Raw genomic sequence first — 27,672 nt, forward strand, 5'->3', positions numbered from 1 at the left:
TGTTCTATCTAGAGAGTCTATCGCAGGAGCTTGTCTTGTGCTGGTCCTGCCTCGCAAAAGAGCCAGCCAGTGGATGGTTCTGGAGGATGGTCTGATCAGTACAGCCCGTCCCAGCCAGTGGATGGTTCTGGAGTGGAGGATGGTCTGATCAATACAGCCCGTCCCAGCCAGTGGATGGTTCTGTAGGATGGTCTGATCAGTACAGCTCGTCCCAGCCAGTGGATGGTTCTGGAGTGGAAGATGCTCTGATCAGTACAGCCCGTCCCAGCCAGTGGATGGTTCTGGAGGATGCTCTGATCAGTACAGCTCGTCCCAGCCAGTGGATGGTTCTGGAGTGGAGGATGCTCTGATCAGTACAGCCCTTCCCAGCCAGTGGATGGTTCTGGAGTGGAGGAGTCTCTGATCAGTACAGCCCTTCCCAGCCATTGGATGGTTCTGGAGGATGGTCTGATCAGTACAGCCCGTCCCAGCCAGTGGATGGTTCTGGAGTGGAGGATGCTCTGATCAGTACAGCCCTTCCCAGCCAGTGGATGGTTCTGGAGTGGAGGAGTCTCTGATCAGTACAGCCCTTCCCAGCCAGTGGATGGTTCTGGAGGATGGTCTGATCAGTACAGCCCTTCCCAGCCAGTGGATGGTTCTGGAGGATGGTCTGATCAGTACAGCCCGTCCCAGCCAGTGGATGGTTCTGGAGGAGGGGGTGTTTCAGAGGGTCTCTGTGTGCGTGTAGCCCTCCGAGCTCTGAGAGACACCAGATTCAACAGTCTCTCCAGCTCATCTCCTGACTCAGACCTCTCTAGCCTTGAAACCTGACCCCCAACTCCCGACCCCTGGGTCTCCTCCAGGGGCGCCCAGGTGTTCTGTCCGTCCCAGGCCCTGAGCGGGGGCAGCATCTGGGCTGGGTGGAGGTTGAACCCTGGAGGAGGAGAGGGGTAACCCTGGTAGGCAGGCCGCGTTGGGGGGAGAGTATCATAGTGGTTCTGGTCAGGTTCTGGGACAGGGTCTGGGTCTGGGTCTGGGTTGGGCTCACGGTACTCTTCATACACTGGTGATGAGGTCTCCTCTCGATCAGGTTGGTGCTCTTTCACTCCCTCGCTGGAGTGGACTCTTCTTTGGCCTGTGATCACTCCGTCTATCCTGTACCCTGTCCCTCTATGTCCCTCGTACCTCCTCTCTGCTGAGTGTGGTCTCTCAGCCCCATACCCTGTCCCCCCTCCGTCAATAGACTCACGCCTTTCCCTCCTGTTCCTGCTTCTGTCTCTCTGACCTCTTCTATCAGCTGAACCATACCCTCTATGGCCTCTCCCTCCTTCATACCTTCTCTCTCTCTCTCCCTCCATCCCTCTCTCTCCCTCCATCCCTCTCTCTCCTTCCATCCCTCTCTCTCCCTCCATCCCTCTCCCTCCCTCCATCCCTCTCCCTCCCTCCATCCCTCTCTCTCCCTCCATCCCTCTCCCTCTCTCCATCCCTCTCTCCATCCCTCTCTCCATCCCTCTCTCTCCCTCCATCCCTCTCTCTCCCTCCATCCCTCTCCCTCTCTCCATCCCTCTCTCTCCCTCCATCCCTCTCCCTCTCTCCATCCCTCTCTCTCTCTCCATCCCTCTCTCCATCCCTCTCTCTCCCTCCATCCCTCTCTCTCTCTCCATCCCTCTCTCCATCCCTCTCTCTCCCTCCATCCCTCTCTCTCTCTCCATCCCTCTCCCTCTCTCTCTCTCCATCCCTCTCTCTCTCTCCATCCCTCTCCCTCTCTCCACCCCTCTCCCTCTCTCTCTCTCCATCCCTCTTTCTCTCTTTTTCTCAGCTGAGAGTGAGCTGAGGCTTCTTCTGTCACTTGTGTTTTCTCTTCCTCGTTCCTTCCTGTACCCCCTCAGCCCGTAGTCCAGCTGCAGTGAGCGCACGCTTCCTGCTCGGCTGAACGACGGAAGGTCGTCTGTAATGTCATAGCGCGTTCCCCCCTCGATGCCAGGGAGGCGGAGCCGGGACGGGGACAGCCAATCAGACGAGTCCCACTGGTAGGCTGGGGAGGAAGAGGAGGAAGAGTGTTAGAAAGCTGAAAACACTAAAAGTTGTAAAGTGTGATTACTGTACATCTTCGCTGGAGGGGAACTTCACTGCTGTATTGGGGGTCAGGGAACATGCCGGTGGAGAGCAGGAAACATTGCAGTTATAAAATCAGTGAAAAAAAAACAAGTCTTTGTTTATGTTTTTAAATGCTCTTACAATCCACTAAGTACTCTTTGACGAACTCTACACAAATGTCATCCAGGCATCTTCGTCGGTTTTCCGTTGGACTAGACTCGCTAGCAAGCTAATGCTAGCTGATTATCATGTAGCAGCCTATGCTGACTAGCGTCGCTTGAATGCTAGCTAGATAGCTAATGGCGATAACGTTAGTTGTGGGTGCGCAAAATCAAGCAAATTGTGCTCAGCTCAGGACGAAATCAAGCAAATGGTGCTCAACTCATGACGAAATCAAGCAAATGGTGCTCAACTCAAAATCATGTGTTTACATTGTAGTGGCTATTGATGTTAAGGTTGTTCTTTTTTTTGCAAAGTGAACTATTTTGTCATGAGTTGAGCACCATTTGCTTGATTTTGTAATGGGTGCATTCGGAAAGTATTCAGGCCCCTTAATTGTTTCCACATTTTGTTACGTTACAACCTTTAAAAAAAAATGGATTCAATTGTTGGAAATGTTTGCACATTTACAGAAATATCACATTTACACAAGTATTCAGACCCTTTACTCAGTACTTTGTTGAAGCACCTTTGGCAGCGATTACAGCCTCGAGTCTTCTTGGGTATGACACTACAAGCTTGGCACACCTGTATTTGGAGATGTTCTCCCATTCTTCTCTGCAGAACCTCTCAAGCTCTGTCAGGTTGGATGGGGAGCGTCGCTGCACAGCTATTTCCAGGTCTCTCCAGAGATGTTCGATCGGGTTCAAGTCCGGGCTCTGACTGGGCCACTCAAGGACATTCAGAGACTTGTCCCATAGCCACTCCTGTGTTGTCCTGGCTGTGTGCTTAGGGTCGTTGTCCTGTTGGAAGGTGAACCTTCGCCCCAGTCTGAGGTCCTGAGCACCCTGGAGCAGGTTTTCATCAAGGATCTCTCTGTACTTTGCTCCGTTCATCTTTCCCTCGATCCTAAGTAGTCTCCCAGTCCCTGCCGCTGAAAAACATCCCCACAGCATGATGCTGCCACCACCATGTTTAAACGTAGGGATGGTGCCAGGTTTCCTCCAGACATGACGCTTGGCATTCAGGCCAATTTGGTTTCATCAGACCAGAGAATCTTTTTCTCATGGTCTGAGAGTCCTTTAGGTGCCTTTTGGCAAACTCCAAGCAGCCTGTCATGTGCCTTTTACTGAGGAGTGGCTTCCGTCTGGCCACTCTACCATAAAGACCTTATTGGTGGAGTGCTGCAGAGATGGTTGTCCTTCTGGAAGGTTCTCCCATCTCCACAGAGGAACTCTAGAACTCTGTCAGAGTGAACATCGGGTTCTTGGTCACCTCCCTGACCAAGGCCCTTCTCCCCCGATTGCTCAGTTTGGCCGGGCGGCCAGCTCTAGGAAGAGTCTTGGTGGTTCCAAACTTCTTCCATTTAAGAATGATGGAGGCCACCGTGTTCTTGTGGACCTTCAATGCAGCAGAACTTTTTTGGTACCCTTTCCCAGATCTGTGCCTCGACACAAGCCTTTCTCTGAGCTCTACGGACAATTCCTTCGACTTCATGGCTTGGTTTTTGCTCTGACATGCACTGTCAACTGTGGGACCTTAAATATACAGGTGTGTGCCTTTCCAAATCGTATCCAATCAATTGAATTTACCACAGGTGGACTCCAATCAAGTTGTAGAAACATCTCAAGGATGATCAATGGAAACAGGATGCACCTGAGCTCAATTTTAAAGGGTCTGAATACTTTTGTAATTTAGGTATTTCTGTTTTTTATGTTTAATAAATGTGCAAAAATGTCTAAAAAGCTGTTTTTGCTTTGTCATTATGGGATATTGTGTGTAGATTGATGAGGGAAAAAATTATTTAATCCATTTTAGAATAAGGCTGTAACGTAACAAATGTGGAAAAAGTCAAGGGGTCTGAATACTTTCCGAATGCACTGTACGGTGTGAGTGAATGAAGGAGAATGGATGAGTAAGTAGATATATACAGTGGCTTGCGAAAGTATTCACCCCCCTTGGCATTTTTCCTATTTTGTTGCCTTACAACCTGGAATTAAAATGGATTTTTTAGGGGTTTGTATCATTTGATTTTGACAACATGCCTACCACTTTGAAGATGCAAAATATTTTTTATTGTGAAACAAACAAGAAATAAGACAAAAAAACAGAAAACTTGAGCGTGCATAACTATTCACGCCCCCCCAAAGTCAATACTTTGTAGAGCCACTTTTTGCAGCAATTACAGCTGCAAGTCTCTTGGGGTATGTCTCTATAAGCTTGGCACATCTAGCCACTGGGATTTTTTCCCATTCTTCAAGGCAAAACTGCTCCAGCTCCTTCAAGTTGGATGGGTTCCGCTGGTGTACAGCAATCTTTAAGTCATACCACAGATTCTCAATTGGATTGAGGTCTGGGCTTTGACTAGGCCATTCCAAGACATTTCAATGTTTCCCCTTAAACCACTCAAGTGTTGCTTTAGGAGTATGCTTAGGGTCATTGTCCTGTTGGAAGGTGAACCTCCGTCCCTGTCTCAAATCTCTGGAAGACTGAAACAGGTTTCCCTCAAGAATGTCCTTGTATTTAGCGCCATCCATCATTCCTTCAATTCTGACCAGTTTCTCAGTCCCTGCCGATGAAAAACATCCCCACAGCATGATGCTGCCACCACCATGCTTCACTGTGGGGATGGTGTTCTCGGGCTGATGAGAGGTGTTGGGTTTGCGCCAGACATAGCGTTTTCCTTGATGGCCAAAAAGCTCAATTTTAGTCTCATCTGACCAGAGTACCATCTTCCATATGTTTGGGGAGTCTCCCACATGCCTTTTGGCGAACACCAAACGTGTTTGCTTATTTTTTCCTTTAAGCAATGCCTTTTTTTTTGGCCACTCTTCCGTAAAGCCCAGCTCTGTAGAGTGTACGGCTTAAAGTGGTCTTATGGACAGATACGCCAATCTCTGCTGTGGAACTTTGCAGCTCCTTCAGGGTTATCTTTGGTCTCTTTGTTGCCTCTCTTGGCAGGTATGTTGTGGTGCCATATTCTTTCAATTTTTTTATAATGGATTTAATGGTGCTCTGTGGGATGTTCAAAGTTTAGGATACTTTTTTATAACCTAACCCTGATCTGTACTTCTCCACAACTTTGTCCCTGACGTGTTTGGAGAGCTCCTTGGTCTTCATGATGCCGCTTGCTTGGTGGTGCCCCTTGCTTAATGGTGTTGCAGACTCTGGGGCTTTTCAGAACAGGTGTATATATACTGAGATCATGTGACAGATCATGTGACACTTAGATTGCACACAGGTGGACTTTATTTAACTAATTATGTGACTTCTAAAGGTAATTGGTTGCACCAGATCTTATTTAGGGGCTTCATAGCAAAGGGGGTGAATATATATGCACACACCACTTTTCCATTATAAATTTTTTAGAATTTTTTTTAAACAAGTTATTTTTTTCATTTCACTTCACCAATTTGGACTATTTTGTGTATGTCCATTACATGAAATTCAAATAAAAAATCCATTTAAATTACAGGTTGTAATGCAACAAAATCGGAAAAACGCCAAAGGGGATGTCACACCCTGGCTCTGGGACTCTTTATGTTGAGCCAGGGTGTGTTCATTCTATGTGTTCTGTTTCTTTGTTTGGTTGTTCTAGGTTGTCTGTTTCTATGTTTGCCTGTGTGACTCCCAATCAGAGGCAACGAGTGTCAGCTGTCGGCTGGTTGTCTCTGATTGGGAGCCATATTTAACTGTCTGTGTTTCACTTTGTGTTTGTGGGTTTTTGTTCCGTGTTCGGTCAGTGTCACCGTGGACTTCACGAGTCGTGTTTTGTTTGTAACTTTAACTAATTAAAGTCATGTTTGTTTCACACGCTGCGCCTTGGTCTACTCACTCCTACGACGATCGTGACAGAAAAACCCACCATACCAGGACCAAGCAGCGTGTCCAGGAACACACGCAGGAGGTGACTCTGGTGGATGTCCTCCTCGGTTGGGGGCAGATTACTGAGGAGGAGGCCGTCCGGTACCGGAAGGCGATAAAGGGGGAGACCCAGGCAGGAGAGGAGCAGCGGCGCCAAACGGGTCAACGTCGGACAGGCGAGAGGCAACCCCAAGAAATTTTTAGGGGGGGGCACACGGCATGGGCGACTGGGCAGCAGGAGGCTGCCACAGGGCGAAATGGGAGACGAGGAGAGAAGGCCACCGGGTTACGGGAGCCATTGGCGAGAGGAGGGAAGGAAGTTGTAGAGGCACGGCGAGAGGTACTGAGGCGTATTGCCAGTCCGGTCCGGCCCGTTCCTGATCCCCGTTTAAGGCCAGTGGTGTGTGTTCCCAGTACGGTCCGGCCTGTTCCTGCTCCACGCACCAAGCCTACGGTGTGCGTCGCCAGCCCTGCCCGGCCTGTTCCTGCTCCACGCACCAAGCCTACGGTGTGCGTCGACAGCCCAGCCCGGCCTGTCCCTGCTCCACGCACCAAACCTACGGTGTGCGTCGCCAGCCCTGCCCGGCCTGTTCCTGCTCCACGCACCAAGCCTACGGTGTGCGTCGCCAGCCCAGCCCGGCCTGTTCCTGCTCCACGCACCAAGCCTACGGTGTGCGTCGCCAGCCCTGTCCGGCCTGTCCCTGCTCCACGCACCAAGCCTACGGTGTGCGTCGTCAGCCTGGTCCAGCCCGTTCCTGCCACTCGCACCAAGCCTACGGTGTGCGTCGCCAGCCCAGCCCGGCCTGTTCCTGCTCCACGCACCAAGCCTACGGTGTGCGTCGCCAGCCCTGCCCGGCCTGTTCCTGCTCCACGCACCAAGCCTACGGTGTGCGTCGACAGCCCAGCCCGGCCTGTCCCTGCTCCACGCACCAAACCTACGGTGTGCGTCGCCAGCCCAGCCCGGCCTGTTCCTGCTCCACGCACCAAGCCTACGGTGTGCGTCGCCAGCCCTGCCCGGCCTGTCCCTGCTCCACGCACCAAGCCTACGGTGTGCGTCGACAGCCCAGCCCGGCCTGTCCCTGCTCCACGCACCAAGCCTACGGTGTGCGTCGTCAGCCTGGTCCAGCCCGTTCCTGCCACTCGCACCAAGCCAGGGGTGCGAGTCGTCAGCCTGGTCCAGCCCGTTCCTGCCACTCGCACCAAGCCAGGGGTGCGAGTCGTCAGCCTGGTTCAGCCCGTTCCTGCTACTCGCACCAAGCCCGGGGTACGAGTCGTCAGCCTGGTAAGGCCCGTCGCTGCTCCACGCACCAAGCCTAGGGTGCGAGTCGTCAGTCCGGCACAACCCGTGCCTGGGTCATCGGTGCCAATTCAGGTACCGCTCAACTGCTCCACTAAGGAGCTGAAGCCTACCGCCCCTGCTACGTCCAGTCCGGCTCCAGCCAGCGGGGCCAGACCGGACCAGGGGCGCTATGGGGGGTTTGTTGGAGGGTGGTGGGCAAGGCCGGAGCCAGAACCGCCGCCGAGGAGGTATGCCCACCCAGCCCTCCCCTGTTTTGCTCGTATTTAGGCGCGGTCGCAGTCCGCGCCTTTAGGGGGGGGTACTGTCACACCCTGGCTCTGGGACTCTTTATGTTGAGCCAGGGTGTGTTCATTCTATGTGTTCTGTTTCTTTGTTTGGGTGTTCTAGGTTGTCTGTTTCTATGTTTGCCTGTGTGACTCCCAATCAGAGGCAACGAGTGTCAGCTGTCGGCTGGTTGTCTCTGATTGGGAGCCATATTTAACTGTCTGTGTTTCACTTTGTGTTTGTGGGTTTTTGTTCCGTGTTCGGTCAGTGTCACCGTGGACTTCACGAGTCGTGTTTTGTTTGTAACTTTAACTAATTAAAGTCATGTTTGTTTCACACGCTGCGCCTTGGTCTACTCACTCCTACGACGATCGTGACAGGGGATGAATATTTTTCAAATATTATTAGCATATCTAATCAGAACTGAAAGATCCGGTCCAGACGCGAGTGCTGCAGCTCTGTGCCAAAACTATTATATATATATATATATATATATATATATATTATTTACTAACATAACTTAACCCGTTTTAACTGCCGCCGTTAACCCAGTAAAGGTCAGATTATGTTTTGCACACTTTTGATACAGATGTGCCTTGTCTCAACACTAAAACCAGCTTTCAAACAAGCCCTACTCAGCAATAGAGCATTGACGACCCATCCTCAGTGTATCTGGTGGGCGGGGATACCTGGCCGGATTTCTCCGAGTATGAACATCGACTGTCGCAACATGAATGGAAACAAATCCAGACTCACGAGAGAGCCTTCAGAAAAAGCCTTGACACTTAACTGCTACAGGAGAAAACAAACTTAGTCTCTTCCGGAGATCCAGGGAAATGGAATAGAGTGGCGGCTGAAAGGAGCTTTCTACAGGAACGGCATCTTTTCTGCCTAAACATCGGGACGGGAGACCCTTTGGTGCTCCACTCCTGAAATATGTTGTACGGATCCTGAAAAGGTTCCCTACACGCGAGGATTGCCCTGCGGAGGTGACAGTCACCAACCCTCACTGACTGGATTGAGGCTTAGCTGCACTTTATTCGGGATACCGTTCAACCATCACTCGGTGGCAGTGGAACAGAGAAAGGTATGCAGGGAGAAACTGGCATACTTATGGCAGCATCATAAATCTAAAGCGATTTACATTATTGTGAACAATAGTTCATACCCCAGCCCCCAGCCCAGTACTGGTAATGATATAGTTCATACCCCAGCCCAGTACTGGTAATGATATAGTTCATACCCCAGCCCCCAGCCCAGTACTGGTAATGATATAGTTCATACCCCAGCCCCCAGCCCAGTACTAGTAATGATATAGTTCAAACCCCTGCCCCGAGCCCAGTACTGGTAATGATATAGTTCATACCCCAGCCCAGTACTGGTAATGATATAGTTCATACCCCAGCCCAGTACTGGTAATGATATAGTTCATACCCCAGCCCAGTACTGGTAATGATATAGTTCATACCCCAGCCCAGTACTAGTAATGATATAGTTCATACCCCAGCCCAGTACTGGTAATGATATAGTTCATACCCCAGCCCAGTACTAGTAATGATATAGTTCATACCCCAGCCCCCAGCCCAGTACTAGTAATGATATAGTTCATACCCCAGCCCAGTACTAGTAATGATATAGTTCATACCCCAGCCCAGTACTAGTAATGATATAGTTCATACCCCAGCCCCCAGCCCAGTACTAGTAATGATATACAGTGGGGGAAAAAAGTATTTAGTCAGCCACCAATTGTGCAAGTTCTCCCACTTAAAAAGATGAGAGAGGCCTGTAATTTTCATCATAGGTACACATCAACTATGACAGACAAAATGAGGAAAAAAAATCCAGAAAATCACATTGTAGGATTTTTTATGAATTTATTTGCAAATTATGGTGGAAAATAAGTATTTGGTCAATAACAAAAGTTTCTCAATACTTTGTTATATACCCTTTGTTGGCAATGACACAGGTCAAACGTTTTCTGTAAGTCTTCACAAGGTTTTCACACACTGTTGCTGGTATTTTGGCCCATTCCTCCATGCAGATCTCCTCTAGAGCAGTGATGTTTTGGGGCTGTCGCTGGGCAACACAGACTTTCAACTCCCTCCAAAGATTTTCTATGGGGTTGAGATCTGGAGACTGGCTAGGCCACTTCAGGACCTTGAAATGCTTCTTACGAAGCCACTCCTTCGTTGCCCGGGCGGTGTGTTTGGGATCATTGTAATGCTGAAAGACCCAGCCACGTTTCATCTCAATGCCCTTGCTGATGGAAGGAGGTTTTCACTCAAAATCTCACGATACATGGCCCCATTCATTCTTTCCTTTACACGGATCAGTCGTCCTGGTCCCTTTGCAGAAAAACCGCCCCAAAGCATGATGTTTCCACCCCCATGCTTCACAGTAGGCATGGTGTTCTTTGGATGCAACTCAGCATTCTTTGTCCTCCAAACACGACGAGTTGAGTTTTTACCAAAAAGTTATATTTTGGTTTCATCTGACCATATGACATTCTCCCAATCCTCTTCTGGATCATCCAAATGCACTCTAGCAAACTTCAGACGGGCCTGGACATGTACTGGCTTAAGCAGGGGGACACGTCTGGCACTGCAGGATTTGAGTCCCTGGCGGCGTAGTGTGTTACTGATGGTAGGCTTTGTTACTTTGGTCCCAGCTCTCTGCAGGTCATTCACTAGGTCCCCCCGTGTGGTTCTGGGATTTTTGCTCACCGTTCTTGTGATCATTTTGACCCCACGGGGTGAGATCTTGCGTGGAGCCCCAGATCGAGGGAGATTATCAGTGGTCTTGTATGTCTTCCATTTCCTAATAATTGCTCCCACAGTTGATTTCTTCAAACCAAGCTGCTTACCTATTGCAGATTCAGTCTTCCCAGCCTGGTGCAGGTCTACAATTTTGTTTCTGGTGTCCTTTGACAGCTCTTTGGTCTTGGCCATAGTGGAGTTTGGAGTGTGACTGTTTGAGGTTGTGGACAGGTGTCTTTTATACTGATAACAAGTTCAAACAGGTGCCATTAATACAGGTAACGAGTGGAGGACAGAGGAGCCTCTTAAAGAAGAAGTTACAGGTCTGTGAGAGCCAGAAATCTTGCTTGTTTGTAGGAGACCAAATACTTATTTTCCACCATAATTTGCAAATAAATTCATTAAAAATCCTACAATGTGATTTTCTGGATTTTCTGTCATAGTTGACGTGTACCTATGATGAAAATTACAGGCCTCTCTCATCTTTTTAAGTGGGAGAACATGCACAATTGGTGGCTGACTAAATACTTTTTTTCCCCACTGTAGTTCATACCCCAGCCCAGTAGTGGTAATGATATAGTTCATACCCCAGCCCCCAGCCCAGTACTAGTAATGATATAGTTCAAACCCCAGCCCCCAGCCCAGTACTGGTAATGATATAGTTCATACCCCAGCCCCCTGCCCAGTACTGGTAATGATATAGTTCATACCCCAGCCCCCAGCCCAGTACTGGTAATGATATAGTTCATACCCCAGCCCAGTACTGGTAATGATATAGTTCATACCCCCGCCCAGTACTAGTAATGATATAGTTCATACCCCCGCTCAGTACTAGTAATGATATAGTTCATACCCCAACCCCCAGCCCAGTAATGATATAGTTCATACCCCAACCCCCAGCCCAGTACTAGTAATGATATAGTTCATACCCCAGCCCAGTACTGGTAATGATATAGTTCATACCCCAGCCCCCAGCCCAGTACTAGTAATGATATAGTTCATACCCCCGCCCCTGCCCAGTACTAGTAATGATATAGTTCATACCCCAGCCCAGTACTGGTAATGATATAGTTCATACCCCCGCCCCTGCCCAGTACTAGTAATGATATAGTTCATACCCCAACCCCCAGCCCAGTACTAGTAATGATATAGTTCATACCCCAGCCCAGTACTGGTAATGATATAGTTCATACCCCAGCCCAGTACTAGTAATGATATAGTTCATACCCCAGCCCAGTACTGGTAATGATATAGTTCATACCCCAGCCCAGTACTAGTAATGATATAGTTCATACCCCCGCCCAGTACTAGTAATGATATAGTTCATACCCCAGCCCAGTACTGGTAATTATATAGTTCATACCCCAGCCCAGTACTGGTAATGATATAGTTCATACACCAGCCCAGTACTAGTAATGATATAGTTCATACCCCAGCCCAGTACTGGTAATGATATAGTTCATACCCCAGCCCAGTACTGGTAATGATATAGTTCATACCCCCGCCCAGTACTAGTAATGATATAGTTCATACCCCAGCCCAGTACTGGTAATGATATAATTCATACCCCAGCCCAGTACTAGTAATGATATAGTTCATACCCCAGCCCCCAGCCCAGTACTAGTAATGATATAGTTCATACCCCAGCCCAGTACTGGTAATGATATAGTTCATACCCCAGCCCCCAGCCCAGTACTAGTAATGATATAGTTCATACCCCAGCCCAGTACTAGTAATGATATAGTTCATACCCCAGCCCCCAGCCCAGTACTAGTAATGATATAGTTCATACCCCAGCCCAGTACTAGTAATGATATAGTTCATACCCCAGCCCAGTACTAGTAATGATATAGTTCATACCCCAGCCCAGTACTGGTAATGATATAGTTCATACCCCAGCCCAGTACTAGTAATGATATAGTTCATACCCCAGCCCAGTACTGGTAATGATATAGTTCATACCCCAGCCCAGTACTGGTAATGATATCGTTCATACCCCCGCCCAGTACTAGTAATGATATAGTTCATACCCCAGCCCCCGCCCAGTACTAGTAATGATATAGTTCATACCCCAGCCCAGTACTAGTAATGATATAGTTCATACCCCAGCCCCCAGGCCAGTACTGGTAATGATATAGTTCATACCCCAGCCCAGTACTAGTAATGATATAGTTCATACCCCCGCTCAGTACTAGTAATGATATAGTTCATACCCCAGCCCCCAGCCCAGTACTGGTAATGATATAGTTCATACCCCAGCCCAGTACTAGTAATGATATAGTTCATACCCCAGCCCCCAGCCCAGTACTAGTAATGATATACAGTGGGGGAAAAAGTATTTAGTCAGCCACCAATTGTGCAAGTTCTCCCACTTAAAAGGTGTCACCAACCAGAGTTTAAAGGTCACCAGGCCCCAGTCCTCCCATGACCTCATACATATCTTCAATGCCTGTCTGATTAATGGACAGGTACCTGATTCATGGAAGGGTGCTCTTATCCCCTGAACACAATGTTCCAGATGATCCAGCTACATGGAGAGACATGTCCCTCTTGCCCTCTTGCCTGTAAAGTGTCCATGAAAGGCTTGCTCACCAGCATCCTACCATGGCTTGTAGATGCAGTCATTCTCTCTGCCAAACAAAAGCCATATATCAAATAAAATAAAATAAAATCTTATTGTCACACGCGCCGAATACAACAGGTGTAGACGTTACCGTGAAATGCTTACTTAAAAACCCCTTAACCAACAATGCAGTTCAATAAATAGAGTTAAGAAAATATTTACTAAATAAACTAAAGTAAAAAATTATAAAAAGTAACACAATAAAGTAACACTAACGAGGCTATATACAGGGGGTACCAGTACCGAGTCAATGTGTGGGGGTACAGGTTAGTCCAGGTAATAATGAGGCTATATACAGGGGGTACTGGTACCGAGTCAATGTGTGGGGGTACAGGTTAGTCCAGGTAATAATGAGGCTATATACAGGGGGTACCGGTACCGAGTCAATGTGTGGGGGTACAGGTTAGTCCAGGTAATAATGAGGCTATATACAGGGGGTACTGGTACCGAGTCAATGTGTGGGGGTACAGGTTAGTCGAGGTAATATGTACATGTAGGTAGGGGTAAAGTGACTATGCATAGATAATAAACAGAGAGTAGCAGCAGTGTAAAATCAAAGGGGGGGGGGGTCAATGTAAATAGTCTGGGTGGCCATTTGATTAATTGTTCAGCAGTCTTATGGCTTGTGGGTAGAAGCTGTTAAGGAGCCTTTTGGTTCTAGACTTGGCACTCCGGTACTGCTTGCCGTGCGGTAGCAGAGAGAACAGTCTATGACTAGGGTGACTGGAGTCTTTGACAATTTTTTGGCCTTTCCTTAGACACCGCCTAGTATATAGGTCCTGGATGGCCGGAAAGCTTGGCTCCAGTGATGTACTGGGCTGTTCGCACTACCCTCTGTAGCGCCTTACTGTGAGATGCCGAGCAGTTGCCATACCAGGTGGTGATGCAACTGGTCAAGATGCTCTCGATGGTGCAGCTGTATAACTTTTTGAGGATTTGGGGACCCCATGCCAAATCTTTTCAGTCTCCTGAGGGAGAAAAGGTGTTGCCATGCCCTCTTCACGACTGTCTTGGTGTGTTTGGACCATGATAGTTTGTTGGTGATGTGGACACCAAGGAACTTGAAACTCTCGACCCGCTCCACTACAGCCCCGTCGATGTTAATGGGGGCCTGTTCGACCCGCATTTTTCTGTAGTCCACGATCATCTCCTTTGTCTTGCTCACATTGAGGAAGAGGTTGTTGTCCTGCCAGGTCTCTGACCTCCTCCCTATAGGACGTCTCACCATTGTGAGCCATGAGCAGCCTTTCAAAGCACTTCATGGCTACTGACGTGATTGCTACGGGTAGGTAATCATTTAGGCAGGTTACCTTTGCTTTCTTGGGCACAGGGACTACGGTGGTCTGCTTGAAACATGTTGGTATTACAGACTCAGTCAGGGACATGTTGAAAATGTCAGTGAAGACACCTGCCAGTTGGTCAGCGCATGCTTTGAGTACACATCCTGGTAATCCGTCTGGCCCAGCGGCTTTGTGAATGTTGACCTGTTTAAAGGTCTTGCTCACATCGGCTACGGAGAACGTGATCACACAGTCATCCGGAACAGCTGGTGCTCTCATGCATGCTTCAGTGTTGCTTGCCTCGAAGCGAGCATAAAAGGCATTTAGCTCGTCTGTTAGGCTCGCGTCACTGGGCAGCTCGCGGCTGGGTTTCCCTTTGTAGTCCGTAATAGTTTGCAAGCCCTGCCACATCCGACGAGCGTCAGAGCCAGTGTAGTAGGATTCAATCTAAGTCCTGTAGTGACGATTTGCCTGTTTGATGGTTCGTCTGAGGGCGTAGCGGGATTTCTTGTAAGCGTCCGGATTAGTGTCCCGTTCCTTAAAAGCTTCAGGTCTTGACATACAGGGCATGAATGAGTTTTCTGCCTAAAAACTGGAATGGATGACGTCAAGCATGAATCCACAAAGTTTTCCACTGTGTTTCTGGACATTAGAGATGCCTTTGGTACTTAATCACATAGTGTAATGATCAATGACTTGAGGAAATACAACTGCCTCAGCCTTATGTGGACATTATATCTGATGTGTACAAAGGCTATTTTCTCCAAGTTATCTGTGCAAAGCAGCTGACTGATCCAATCCCACTCAGGGTTGGCATAGAAACCGGCTGCCAATGGAATGCTGTTAACTTCATCCATCAACCAGTGGCTGAAATGGCTGTGCCAGTGTGCCCCAGCCCATGTGCGGTCCCCGAACCCAGTACAGGGGTATGCTGATGACATTCAGCTCTCCTCCAGAGAGGAGCATGTTATCAAAGATATGCTCTCTCACACAGATTACTTTTTTTAAATGGTCTGGGCTGGAAGTGAAAGGGTCTGGGCTGGAAGTGGAATGGTCTGGGCTGGAAGTGAAATGGTCTGGGCTGGAAGTGTAATGGTCTGGGCTGGAAGTGAAATGGTCTGGGCTGGAAATGAAATGGTCTGGGCTGGAAATGAAATGGTCTGGGCTGGAAGTGAAATGGTCTGGGCTGGAAGTGAAATGGTCTGGGCTGGAAGTGAAATACCCTAAATGTGCAATGTTCTATGAAAGATGCAGCGGATGTCAGTCTAAAACTGATTTACACTAATGAATTAAGCAATCAGAGTTTACTCTAGTCACGAAACATATAGTTATCTTGAACATAAGTTTAATGTTGCTGGCGAGTGGGGGGGAACAAGTTGAGGAGCTCGTCCATGAGTATTCAACCAGGCTATTCAACATTTCCCCTCTGCCTGTGGTCATGAAGCTAGGGGCTGTGAGAGAGGAGAGCTCTAGCAAAGATTCAACATCTGCTTGCCTATGTGCATATCCCACAGAAGGTTCTGAGTGGTGAGAAAGTTGCTCTGCTTAAACTCACACACACCACGTTGTCTTCCTGACCCAAAGAGAAGGGGGTTTAGGTGTCCCAAATATTGAGTGGATTTACACTGCTACCAGACTGACTCACCTGTTGAACATGCTCAACAGTGACGATGTGACAGTTAAGGAGTTAGCCAGAGCCTCCCTCCATCTGGACCTACAGGGGAGGAAGGTTCCACTGGCCACGGACACTGAGGACAACTTCCTGGTCTTCAGGAGGAAGGTTCCACTGGCCACGGACACTGAGGACAACTTCCTGGGCTTCAGGAGGACGGTCCCACTGGCCACGGACACTGAGGACAACTTCCTGGGCTTCAGGAGGAAGGTTCCACTGGCCACGGACACTGAGGACAACTTCCTGGGCTTCAGGAGGAAGGTTCCACTGGCCACGGACACTGAGGACAACTTCCTGGGCTTCAGGAGGAAGGTTCCACTGGCCACGGACACTGAGGACAACTTCCTGGGCTTCAGGAGGAAGGTTCCACTGGCCACGGACACTGAGGACAACTTCCTGGGCTTCAGGAGGAAGGTTCCACTGGCCACGGACACTGAGGACAACTTCCTGGGCTTCAGGAGGAAGGTTCCACTGGCCACGGACACTGAGGACAACTTCCTGGGCTTCAGGAGGAAGGTTCCACTGGCCACGGACACTGAGGACAACTTCCTGGGCTTCAGGAGGAAGGTTCCACTGGCCAGGGACACTGAGGACAACTTCCTGAGCTTCAGGAGGAAGGTTCCACTGGCCACGGACACTGAGGACAACTTCCTGGGCTTCAGGAGGAAGGTTCCACTGGCCACGGACACTGAGGACAACTTCCTGGGCTTCAGGAGGAAGGTTCCACTGGCCACGGACACTGAGGACAACTTCCTGGGCTTCAGGAGGAAGGTTCCACTGGCCACGGACACTGAGGACAACTTCCTGGGCTTCAGGAGGAAGGTTCCACTGGCCACGGACACTGAGGACAACTTCCTGGGCTTCAGGAGGAAGGTTCCACTGGCCACGGACACTGAGAACAACTTCCTGGGCTTCAGGAGGAAGGTTCCACTGGCCACGGACACTGAGGACAACTTCCTGGGCTTCAGGAGGAAGGACAATGGAAAATTGGACACTCGTGCTGCGGGCTTTGGAGTCTGGTCAGACTGGCCGGACCTCAACGACCTGTACAACCGGACTGGAGTGGAGCTCAGGTGGACACCGACTGATATGCAAACTGAGCCAGTGACTGCCTCTGATGCAGTTGTGGCAGATCGCGGTGTTGTTGTGGAGGCTTCTGTCACCCATGATGGAACATCTCATCCTACTTCCAGGACAACACTTCTTGGTATCAGACGGATGCAGCTACTGCAACACTGGACTGGCCTGAGGCTGCAGGGGGAAACTGGACTGGCCAGAGGCTGCAAGGGGAAACTGGACTGGCCGGAGGCTGCAGGGGGAACTGGACTGGCCTGAGGCTGCAGGGGGAAACTGGACTGGCCGTTGTTCAGTTGGAGATCTGGAGAATTTTGTATTAGCCAAAATGATTTGAATGGACCGCTGGCTCCCAGCAGCAAGATTTTTGGGGGATGTTACATTTCAAGAACCCTTCGCCCCACATGCCAATAAAGCCCTTAAATTGAAATTGAATTGAATTGAGAGAGATAGATAGAGAGAGAGAGAGAAAGAGAGATCGATAGAGAGAGAAAGAGAGACAGAGCGAGAGAGAGGGAGAGAGAGAGAGAGGGAGAGAGAGGGAGAGAGAGAGAAAGACAGAGAGAGACAGAGAAAGAGACAAAGAGAGAGAGAGCGAGAAAGAGACAGAGAAAGAGACATAGAAAGAGACAGAGAGCGCTCAATTAACATAACAATCTCACCATCCTGTTACACTGGACTCAATTAACACAACGATCAAACCATCCTGTTACACTGGACTCAATTAACACAACAATCACACCATCCTGTTACACTGGACTCAATTAACACAACGATCACACCATCCTGTTACACTGGACTCAATTAACATAACAATCACACCATCCTGTTACACTGGACTCAATTAACACAACAATCACACCATCCTGTTACACTGGACTCAATTAACACAACGATCACACCATCCTGTTACACTGGACACCTGGTCAGAGACAAAGATAGAATAAAACCTATTGGTAACACTACATTAAGTTTCCCCTATTAACTATGTAAACTAACACAGTAATAACTGTAGTAACATAGTAGTTACATCCTGTAGGAGTTGCTATGTCATTACATGGTGATAGGGTTGTTGTGGAAACAACATAGTAGTTACATCCTGTAGGAGTTGCTATGGCATTACATGGTGATAGGGTTGTTGTGGAATCAACATAGTAGTTACATCCTGTAGGAGTTGCTATGGCATTACATCCTGTAGGAGTTGCTATGGCATTACATGGTGATAGGGTTGTTGTGGAATCAACATAGTAGTTACATCCTGTAGGAGTTGCTATGGCATTACATCCTGTAGGAGTTGCTATGGCATTACATGGTGATAGGGTCGTTGTGGAATCAACATAGTAGTTACATCCTGTAGGAGTTGCTATGGCATTACATCCTGTAGGAGTTGCTATGGCATTACATGGTGATAGGGTTGTTGTGGAATCAACATAGTAGTTACATCCTGTAGGAGTTGCTATGGCATTACATGGTGATAGGGTCGTTGTGGAATCAACATAGTAGTTACATCCTGTAGGAGTTGCTATGTGGTGATAGGGTTGTTGTGGAATCACCATAGTAGTTACATCCTGTAGGAGTTGCTATGGCATTACATGGTGATAGGGTTGTTGTGGAATCAACATAGTAGTTACATCCTGTAGGAGTTGCTATGGCATTACATCCTGTAGGAGTTGCTATGGCATTACATGGTGATAGGGTTGTTGTGGAATCAACATAGTAGTTACATCCTGTAGGAGTTGCTATGGCATTACATGGTGATAGTGGAATCACCATAGTAGTTACATCCTGTAGGAGTTGCTATGGCATTACATGGTGATAGGGTCGTTGTGGAATCAACATAGTAGTTACATCCTGTAGGAGTTGCTATGTGGTGATAGGGTTGTTGTGGAATCACCATAGTAGTTACATCCTGTAGGAGTTGCTATGGCATTACATGGTGATAGGGTTGTTGTGGAATCAACATAGTAGTTACATCCTGTAGGAGTTGCTATGGCATTACATCCTGTAGGAGTTGCTATGGCATTACATGGTGATAGGGTTGTTGTGGAATCAACATAGTAGTTACATCCTGTAGGAGTTGCTATGTGGTGATAGGGTTGTTGTGGAATCACCATAGTAGTTACATCCTGTAGGAGTTGCTATGGCATTACATGGTGATAGGGTTGTTGTGGAATCAACATAGTAGTTACATCCTGTAGGAGTTGCTATGGCATTACATCCTGTAGGAGTTGCTATGGCATTACATGGTGATAGGGTTGTTGTGGAATCAACATAGTAGTTACATCCTGTAGGAGTTGCTATGGCATTACATCCTGTAGGAGTTGCTATGGCATTACATGGTGATAGGGTTGTTGTGGAATCAACATAGTAGTTACATCCTGTAGGAGTTGCTATGGCATTACATGGTGATAGGGTCGTTGTGGAATCAACATAGTAGTTACATCCTGTAGGAGTTGCTATGGCATTACATGGTGATAGGGTCGTTGTGGAATCAACATAGTAGTTACATCCTGTAGGAGTTGCTATGTGGTGATAGGGTTGTTGTGGAATCACCATAGTAGTTACATCCTGTAGGAGTTGCTATGGCATTACATGGTGATAGGGTTGTTGTGGAATCAACATAGTAGTTACATCCTGTAGGAGTTGCTATGGCATTACATCCTGTAGGAGTTGCTATGGCATTACATGGTGATAGGGTTGTTGTGGAATCAACATAGTAGTTACATCCTGTAGGAGTTGCTATGTGGTGATAGGGTTGTTGTGGAATCACCATAGTAGTTACATCCTGTAGGAGTTGCTATGGCATTACATGGTGATAGGGTTGTTGTGGAATCAACATAGTAGTTACATCCTGTAGGAGTTGCTATGGCATTACATCCTGTAGGAGTTGCTATGGCATTACATGGTGATAGGGTTGTTGTGGAATCAACATAGTAGTTACATCCTGTAGGAGTTGCTATGGCATTACATCCTGTAGGAGTTGCTATGGCATTACATGGTGATAGGGTCGTTGTGGAATCAACATAGTAGTTACATCCTGTAGGAGTTGCTATGGCATTACATGGTGATAGGGTTGTTGTGGAATCAACATAGTAGTTACATCCTGTAGGAGTTGCTATGGCATTACATGGTGATAGTGGAATCAACATAGTAGTTACATCCTGTAGGAGTTGCTATGGCATTACATGGTGATAGGGTTGTTGTGGAATCAACATAGTAGTTACATCCTGTAGGAGTTGCTATGGCATTACATCCTGTAGGAGTTGCTATGGCATTACATGGTGATAGGGTTGTTGTGGAATCAACATAGTAGTTACATCCTGTAGGAGTTGCTATGGCATTACATCCTGTAGGAGTTGCTATGGCATTACATGGTGATAGGGTTGTTGTGGAATCAACATAGTAGTTACATCCTGTAGGAGTTGCTATGTGGTGATAGGGTTGTTGTGGAATCACCATAGTAGTTACATCCTGTAGGAGTTGCTATGGCATTACATGGTGATAGGGTTGTTGTGGAATCAACATAGTAGTTACATCCTGTAGGAGTTGCTATGGCATTACATCCTGTAGGAGTTGCTATGGCATTACATGGTGATAGGGTTGTTGTGGAATCAACATAGTAGTTACATCCTGTAGGAGTTGCTATGTGGTGATAGGGTTGTTGTGGAATCACCATAGTAGTTACATCCTGTAGGAGTTGCTATGGCATTACATGGTGATAGGGTTGTTGTGGAATCAACATAGTAGTTACATCCTGTAGGAGTTGCTATGGCATTACATCCTGTAGGAGTTGCTATGGCATTACATGGTGATAGGGTTGTTGTGGAATCAACATAGTAGTTACATCCTGTAGGAGTTGCTATGGCATTACATCCTGTAGGAGTTGCTATGGCATTACATGGTGATAGGGTCGTTGTGGAATCAACATAGTAGTTACATCCTGTAGGAGTTGCTATGGCATTACATCCTGTAGGAGTTGCTATGGCATTACATGGTGATAGGGTTGTTGTGGAATCAACATAGTAGTTACATCCTGTAGGAGTTGCTATGGCATTACATGGTGATAGGGTCGTTGTGGAATCAACATAGTAGTTACATCCTGTAGGAGTTGCTATGGCATTACATCCTGTAGGAGTTGCTATGGCATTACATGGTGATAGGGTTGTTGTGGAATCAACATAGTAGTTACATCCTGTAGGAGTTGCTATGGCATTACATGGTGATAGGGTCGTTGTGGAATCAACATAGTAGTTACATCCTGTAGGAGTTGCTATGTGGTGATAGGGTTGTTGTGGAATCACCATAGTAGTTACATCCTGTAGGAGTTGCTATGGCATTACATGGTGATAGGGTTGTTGTGGAATCAACATAGTAGTTACATCCTGTAGGAGTTGCTATGTGGTGATAGGGTTGTTGTGGAATCACCATAGTAGTTACATCCTGTAGGAGTTGCTATGGCATTACATGGTGATAGGGTTGTTGTGGAATCAACATAGTAGTTACATCCTGTAGGAGTTGCTATGGCATTACATCCTGTAGGAGTTGCTATGGCATTACATGGTGATAGGGTTGTTGTGGAATCAACATAGTAGTTACATCCTGTAGGAGTTGCTATGGCATTACATCCTGTAGGAGTTGCTATGGCATTACATGGTGATAGGGTCGTTGTGGAATCAACATAGTAGTTACATCCTGTAGGAGTTGCTATGGCATTACATGGTGATAGGGTTGTTGTGGAATCAACATAGTAGTTACATCCTGTAGGAGTTGCTATGGCATTACATGGTGATAGTGGAATCAACATAGTAGTTACATCCTGTAGGAGTTGCTATGGCATTACATGGTGATAGGGTTGTTGTGGAATCAACATAGTAGTTACATCCTGTAGGAGTTGCTATGGCATTACATCCTGTAGGAGTTGCTATGGCATTACATGGTGATAGGGTTGTTGTGGAATCAACATAGTAGTTACATCCTGTAGGAGTTGCTATGGCATTACATGGTGATAGTGGAATCACCATAGTAGTTACATCCTGTAGGAGTTGCTATGGCATTACATGGTGATAGGGTTGTTGTGGAATCAACATAGTAGTTACATCCTGTAGGAGTTGCTATGGCATTACATGGTGATAGGGTCGTTGTGGAATCAACATAGTAGTTACATCCTGTAGGAGTTGCTATGGCATTACATGGTGATAGGGTTGTTGTGGAATCAACATAGTTGCTTTCACTTGCTGAACGTTATTCCACATGTGTAATTACTGATGTTAATACACATTTTCTTGTTCCACTATGTAACTAATGTTCTGTAGCTCAATTGGTAGAGCATGGCGCTTGTAACGCCATGGTAGTGGGTTCGATCCCCGAGACCACCCATACGTAAAAATGTATGCACACATGACTGTAAGTCGCTTTGGATAAAAGCGTCTGCTAAATGGCTTATTATTATTATTATTATTATTATTACACGTTTGAAAGTCACCTGAGAATTACCATGTTAATAACTCGAACAAAAATCTGACCTTGTGACATGTAACTACAAGGTGCCACTACCATCGAATCCACATGTAATACCAGGGTTAATAAATAGGCTAGGATCTGGTAACAATTATTGTAACAAGGAACACCCTGTCATTAACTACTGGTCATTAACTACCAGTCATTAACTACCGGTCATTAACTACCGGTCATTAACTACCGGTCATTAACTACTGGTCATTAACTACTGGTCATTAACTACCGGTTATTAACTACCGGTCATTAACTACCGGTCATTAACTACCAGTCATTAACTACCGGTCATTAACTACCGGTTATTAACTACCGGTCATTAACTACCAGTCATTAACTACCAGTCATTAACTACCAGTCATTAACTACCTGTCATTAACTACCGGTTATTAACTACCGGTCATTAACTACTGGTCATTAACTACCAGTCATTAACTACCGGTCATTAACTACAAGTCATTAACTACTGGTCATTAGCAACCGGTCATTAACTACCGGTCATTAACTATCAGTCATTAACTATCAGTCATTAACTACCAGTCATTAACTATCGGTCATTAACTACCAGTCATTAACTATTTGTCATTAACTACCAGTCATTAACTACCAGTCATTAACTACCAGTCATTAGCAACCGGTCATTAACTACCGGTCATTAACTACCGGTCATTAACTACCAGTCATTAACTACCGGTCATTAACTACCGGTTATTCACTACCTGTCATTAACTACTGGTCATTAGCTACCGGTCATTAACTACCAGTCATTAACTACCGGTCATTAACTATCGGTCATTAACTACCAGTCATTAACTATTTGTCATTAACTACCGGTCATTAACTACCAGTCATTAACTACCGGTCATTACCTACCAGTCATTAACTACCAGTCATTAACTACCGGTCATTAACTACCAGTCATTAACTATTTGTCATTAACTACCGGTCATTAACTACCAGTCATTAACTACCGGTCATTAACTACCGGTCATTAACTACCGGTCATTAACTACTGGTCATTAACTACCGGTCATTAACTACTGGTCATTAACTATTTGTCATTAACTACCGGTCATTAACTACCAGTCATTACTACCAGTCATTAACTACCGATCATTAACTACAAGTCATTAACTACCGGTCATTAGTCATTAACTACCAGTCATTAACTACCGGTCATTAACTACCAGTCATTAACTACCGATCATTAACTACCAGTCATTCACTACCGGTCATTAACTACCGGTCATTAACTACCAGTCATTAGCAACCAGTCATTAACTACCGGTCATTAACTACCAGTCATTAACTACCGGTCATTAACTACCGGTTATTCACTACCTGTCATTAACTACTGGTCATTAGCTACCGGTCATTAACTACCGGTCATTAACTACCAGTAATTAACTACCGGTCATTAACTACCGGTCATTAACTACTGGTCATTAACTATTTGTCATTAACTACCAGTCATTAACTACCAGTCATTAACTACCGGTCATTAACTACCGGTCATTAACTACTGGTCATTAACTACCGGTCATTAACTACAAGTCATTAACTAGCAGTCATTAACTACTGGTCATTAGTCATTAACTACCAGTCATTAACTACCTGTCATTAACTACCGGTCATTAACTACCGGTCATTAGCTACCGGTCATTAACTACCGGTCATTAACTACCAGTCATTAACTACCGGTCATTAACTACAAGTCATTAACTAGCAGTCATTAACTACTGGTCATTAGTCATTAACTACCAGTCATTAACTACCTGTCATTAACTACCGGTCATTAACTACCGGTCATTAGCTACCGGTCATTAACTACCGGTCATTAACTACCAGTCATTAACTACCGGTCATTAACTACTGGTCATTAACTACCAGTCATTAACTACCAGTCATTAACTACCGGTCATTAACTACCGGTCATTAACTACCGGTCATTAACCACCAGTCATTAACAATTTGTCATTAACTACCGGTCATTAACTACCAGTCATTAACTACCGGTCATTAACTACCGGTCATTAACTACTGGTCATTAACTATTTGTCATTAACTACCAGTCATTAACTACCGGTCATTAACTACTGGTCATTAACTATTTGTCATTAACTACCTGTCATTAACTACCGGTCATTAACTACCGGTCATTAGCTACCGGTCATTAACTACCGGTCATTAACTACCAGTCATTAACTACCGGTCATTAACTACTGGTCATTAACTATTTGTCATTAACTACCGGTCATTAACTACCAGTCATTAACTACCGGTCATTAACTATCAGTCATTCAATACCGGTCATTAACTACTGGTCATTAACTACCGGTCATTAGATACCAGTCATTAACTACCGTTCATTAACTACCGGTCATTAACTACCGGTCATTAACTACCAGTCATTAACTACCAGTCATTAACTACCAGTCATTAACTACTGGTCATTAGTCATTAACTACCAGTCATTAACTACCAGTCATTAACTACTGGTCATTAACTACCGGTCATTAACTACCGGTCATTAACTACCGGTCATTAACTACCGATCATTAACTACCGGTCATTAACTACCGGTCATTAACTACCGGTCATTAACTACCGGTCATTAACTACCAGTCATTAACTACCGATCATTAACTACCAGTCATTCACTACCGGTCATTAACTACCGGTCATTAACTACCAGTCATTAGCAACCAGTCATTAACTACCGGTCATTAACTACCAGTCATTAACTACCGGTCATTAACTACCGGTTATTCACTACCTGTCATTAACTACTGGTCATTAGCTACCGGTCATTAACTACCGGTCATTAACTACCAGTAATTAACTACCGGTCATTAACTACCGGTCATTAACTACTGGTCATTAACTATTTGTCATTAACTACCAGTCATTAACTACCAGTCATTAACTACCGGTCATTAACTACCGGTCATTAACTACTGGTCATTAACTATTTGTCATTAACTACCGGTCATTAACTACCGGTCATTAACTACCAGTCATTAACTACCGGTCATTAACTACAAGTCATTAACTAGCAGTCATTAACTACTGGTCATTAGTCATTAACTACCAGTCATTAACTACCTGTCATTAACTACCGGTCATTAACTACCGGTCATTAGCTACCGGTCATTAACTACCGGTCATTAACTACCAGTCATTAACTACCGGTCATTAACTACTGGTCATTAACTACCAGTCATTAACTACCAGTCATTAACTACCGGTCATTAACTACCGGTCATTAACCACCAGTCATTAACAATTTGTCATTAACTACCGGTCATTAACTACCAGTCATTAACTACCGGTCATTAACTACCGGTCATTAACTACTGGTCATTAACTATTTGTCATTAACTACCAGTCATTAACTACCGGTCATTAACTACTGGTCATTAACTATTTGTCATTAACTACCTGTCATTAACTACCGGTCATTAACTACCGGTCATTAGCTACCGGTCATTAACTACCGGTCATTAACTACCAGTCATTAACTACCGGTCATTAACTACTGGTCATTAACTATTTGTCATTAACTACCGGTCATTAACTACCAGTCATTAACTACCGGTCATTAACTATCAGTCATTCAATACCGGTCATTAACTACTGGTCATTAACTACCGGTCATTAGATACCAGTCATTAACTACCGTTCATTAACTACCGGTCATTAACTACCGGTCATTAACTACCAGTCATTAACTACCAGTCATTAACTACCAGTCATTAACTACTGGTCATTAGTCATTAACTACCAGTCATTAACTACCAGTCATTAACTACTGGTCATTAACTACCGGTCATTAACTACCGGTCATTAACTACCGGTCATTAACTACCGATCATTAACTACCGGTCATTAACTACCAGTCATTAACTACCGGTCATTAACTACCGGTCATTAACTACCGGTCATTAACTACAAGTCATTAACTACCGGTCATTAACTACTGGTCATTAGATACCAGTCATTAACTACTGGTCATTAACTACCGGTCATTAACTACCGGTCATTAACTACCGGTCATTAACTACCGGTCATTAACTACTGGTCATTAGATACCAGTCATTAACTACTGGTCATTAACTACCGGTCATTAACTACCGGTCATTAACTACCGGTCATTAACTACTGGTCATTAGATACCAGTCATTAACTACCAGTCATTAACTACCGGTCATTAACTACAAGTCATGAACTACCAGTCATTAACTACTGGTCATTAACTACAAGTCATTAACTAGCAGTCATTAACTACTGGTCATTAGTCATTAACTACAAGTCATTAACTACCAGTCATTAACTATCAGTCATTAACTACCGGTCATTAACTACAAGTCATTAACTACTGGTCATTAACTACTGGTCATTAACTACTGGTCATTAACTACCAGTCATTAATTACCGGTCATTAACTACTGGTCATTAACTACCGGTCATTAACTACTGGTCATTAACTACCGGTCATTAACTACCAGTCATGAACTACCGGTCATTAACTACCGGTCATTAACTACAAGTCATTAACTACTGGTCATTAACTACTGATCATTAACTACTGGTCATTAACTACCGGTCATTAACTACCGGTCATTAACTACTGGTCATTAGCTACCAGTCATTAATTACCGGTCATTAAATACCGGTCATTAACTACCGGTCATTAACTACCGGTCATTAACTACCGGTCATTAATTACCGGTCATTTTCAATTAGTTTGTTTCTATGTTATGACCTGGCTCAAAGGCTATACCGAATCAAGTGTAATGTCAGAACAACGTTCATAGGATATATTTTTTATAATGATCATGCACCTACCCAGGGGCAGAAAGTGAAACCCAGTAGGGTATAACCTTTATAATGATCATGTTGTTGTGACATGCTATAAGGCTGTAACGTAACAAAATGTGGAAAAAGTCAAGCGGTCTGAATACTTTAAAAAGTCGTGGAACTGGCTTTGAGGTCCAGAGTTGAATATGAGAGATATAGTGAATAGGGTCAGAGTTGAATATGAGAGATATAGTGAATAGGGTCAGAGTTGAATATGAGAGATATAGTGAATA

General features: G+C 45.8%; 1 protein-coding gene across 1 annotated transcript in view; it reads right to left on the minus strand.

Moving 5' to 3' along the window:
* Positions 1-653: 653 nt before the first annotated feature.
* LOC311099906 (protocadherin Fat 3-like) overlaps positions 654-27,672 on the minus strand; it is a gene marked incomplete at both ends in the record, with an annotated part of 292,315 nt that continues 265,296 nt past the window's right edge. Inside the window, 4 exons of the mRNA XM_084140624.1 lie at positions 654-1,201; positions 1,829-2,025; positions 15,968-16,956; positions 17,182-17,372. Of these exons, the coding sequence (XP_083996750.1) occupies positions 654-1,201; positions 1,829-2,025; positions 15,968-16,956; positions 17,182-17,372 (1,925 nt within the window). The remainder of the gene's footprint in view (positions 1,202-1,828; positions 2,026-15,967; positions 16,957-17,181; positions 17,373-27,672) is intronic.

This window comes from Coregonus lavaretus (assembly GCF_964263955.1).
Source record: "Coregonus lavaretus genome assembly, chromosome: 24".
Classification (NCBI taxonomy): Eukaryota; Metazoa; Chordata; class Actinopteri; order Salmoniformes; family Salmonidae; genus Coregonus; species Coregonus lavaretus.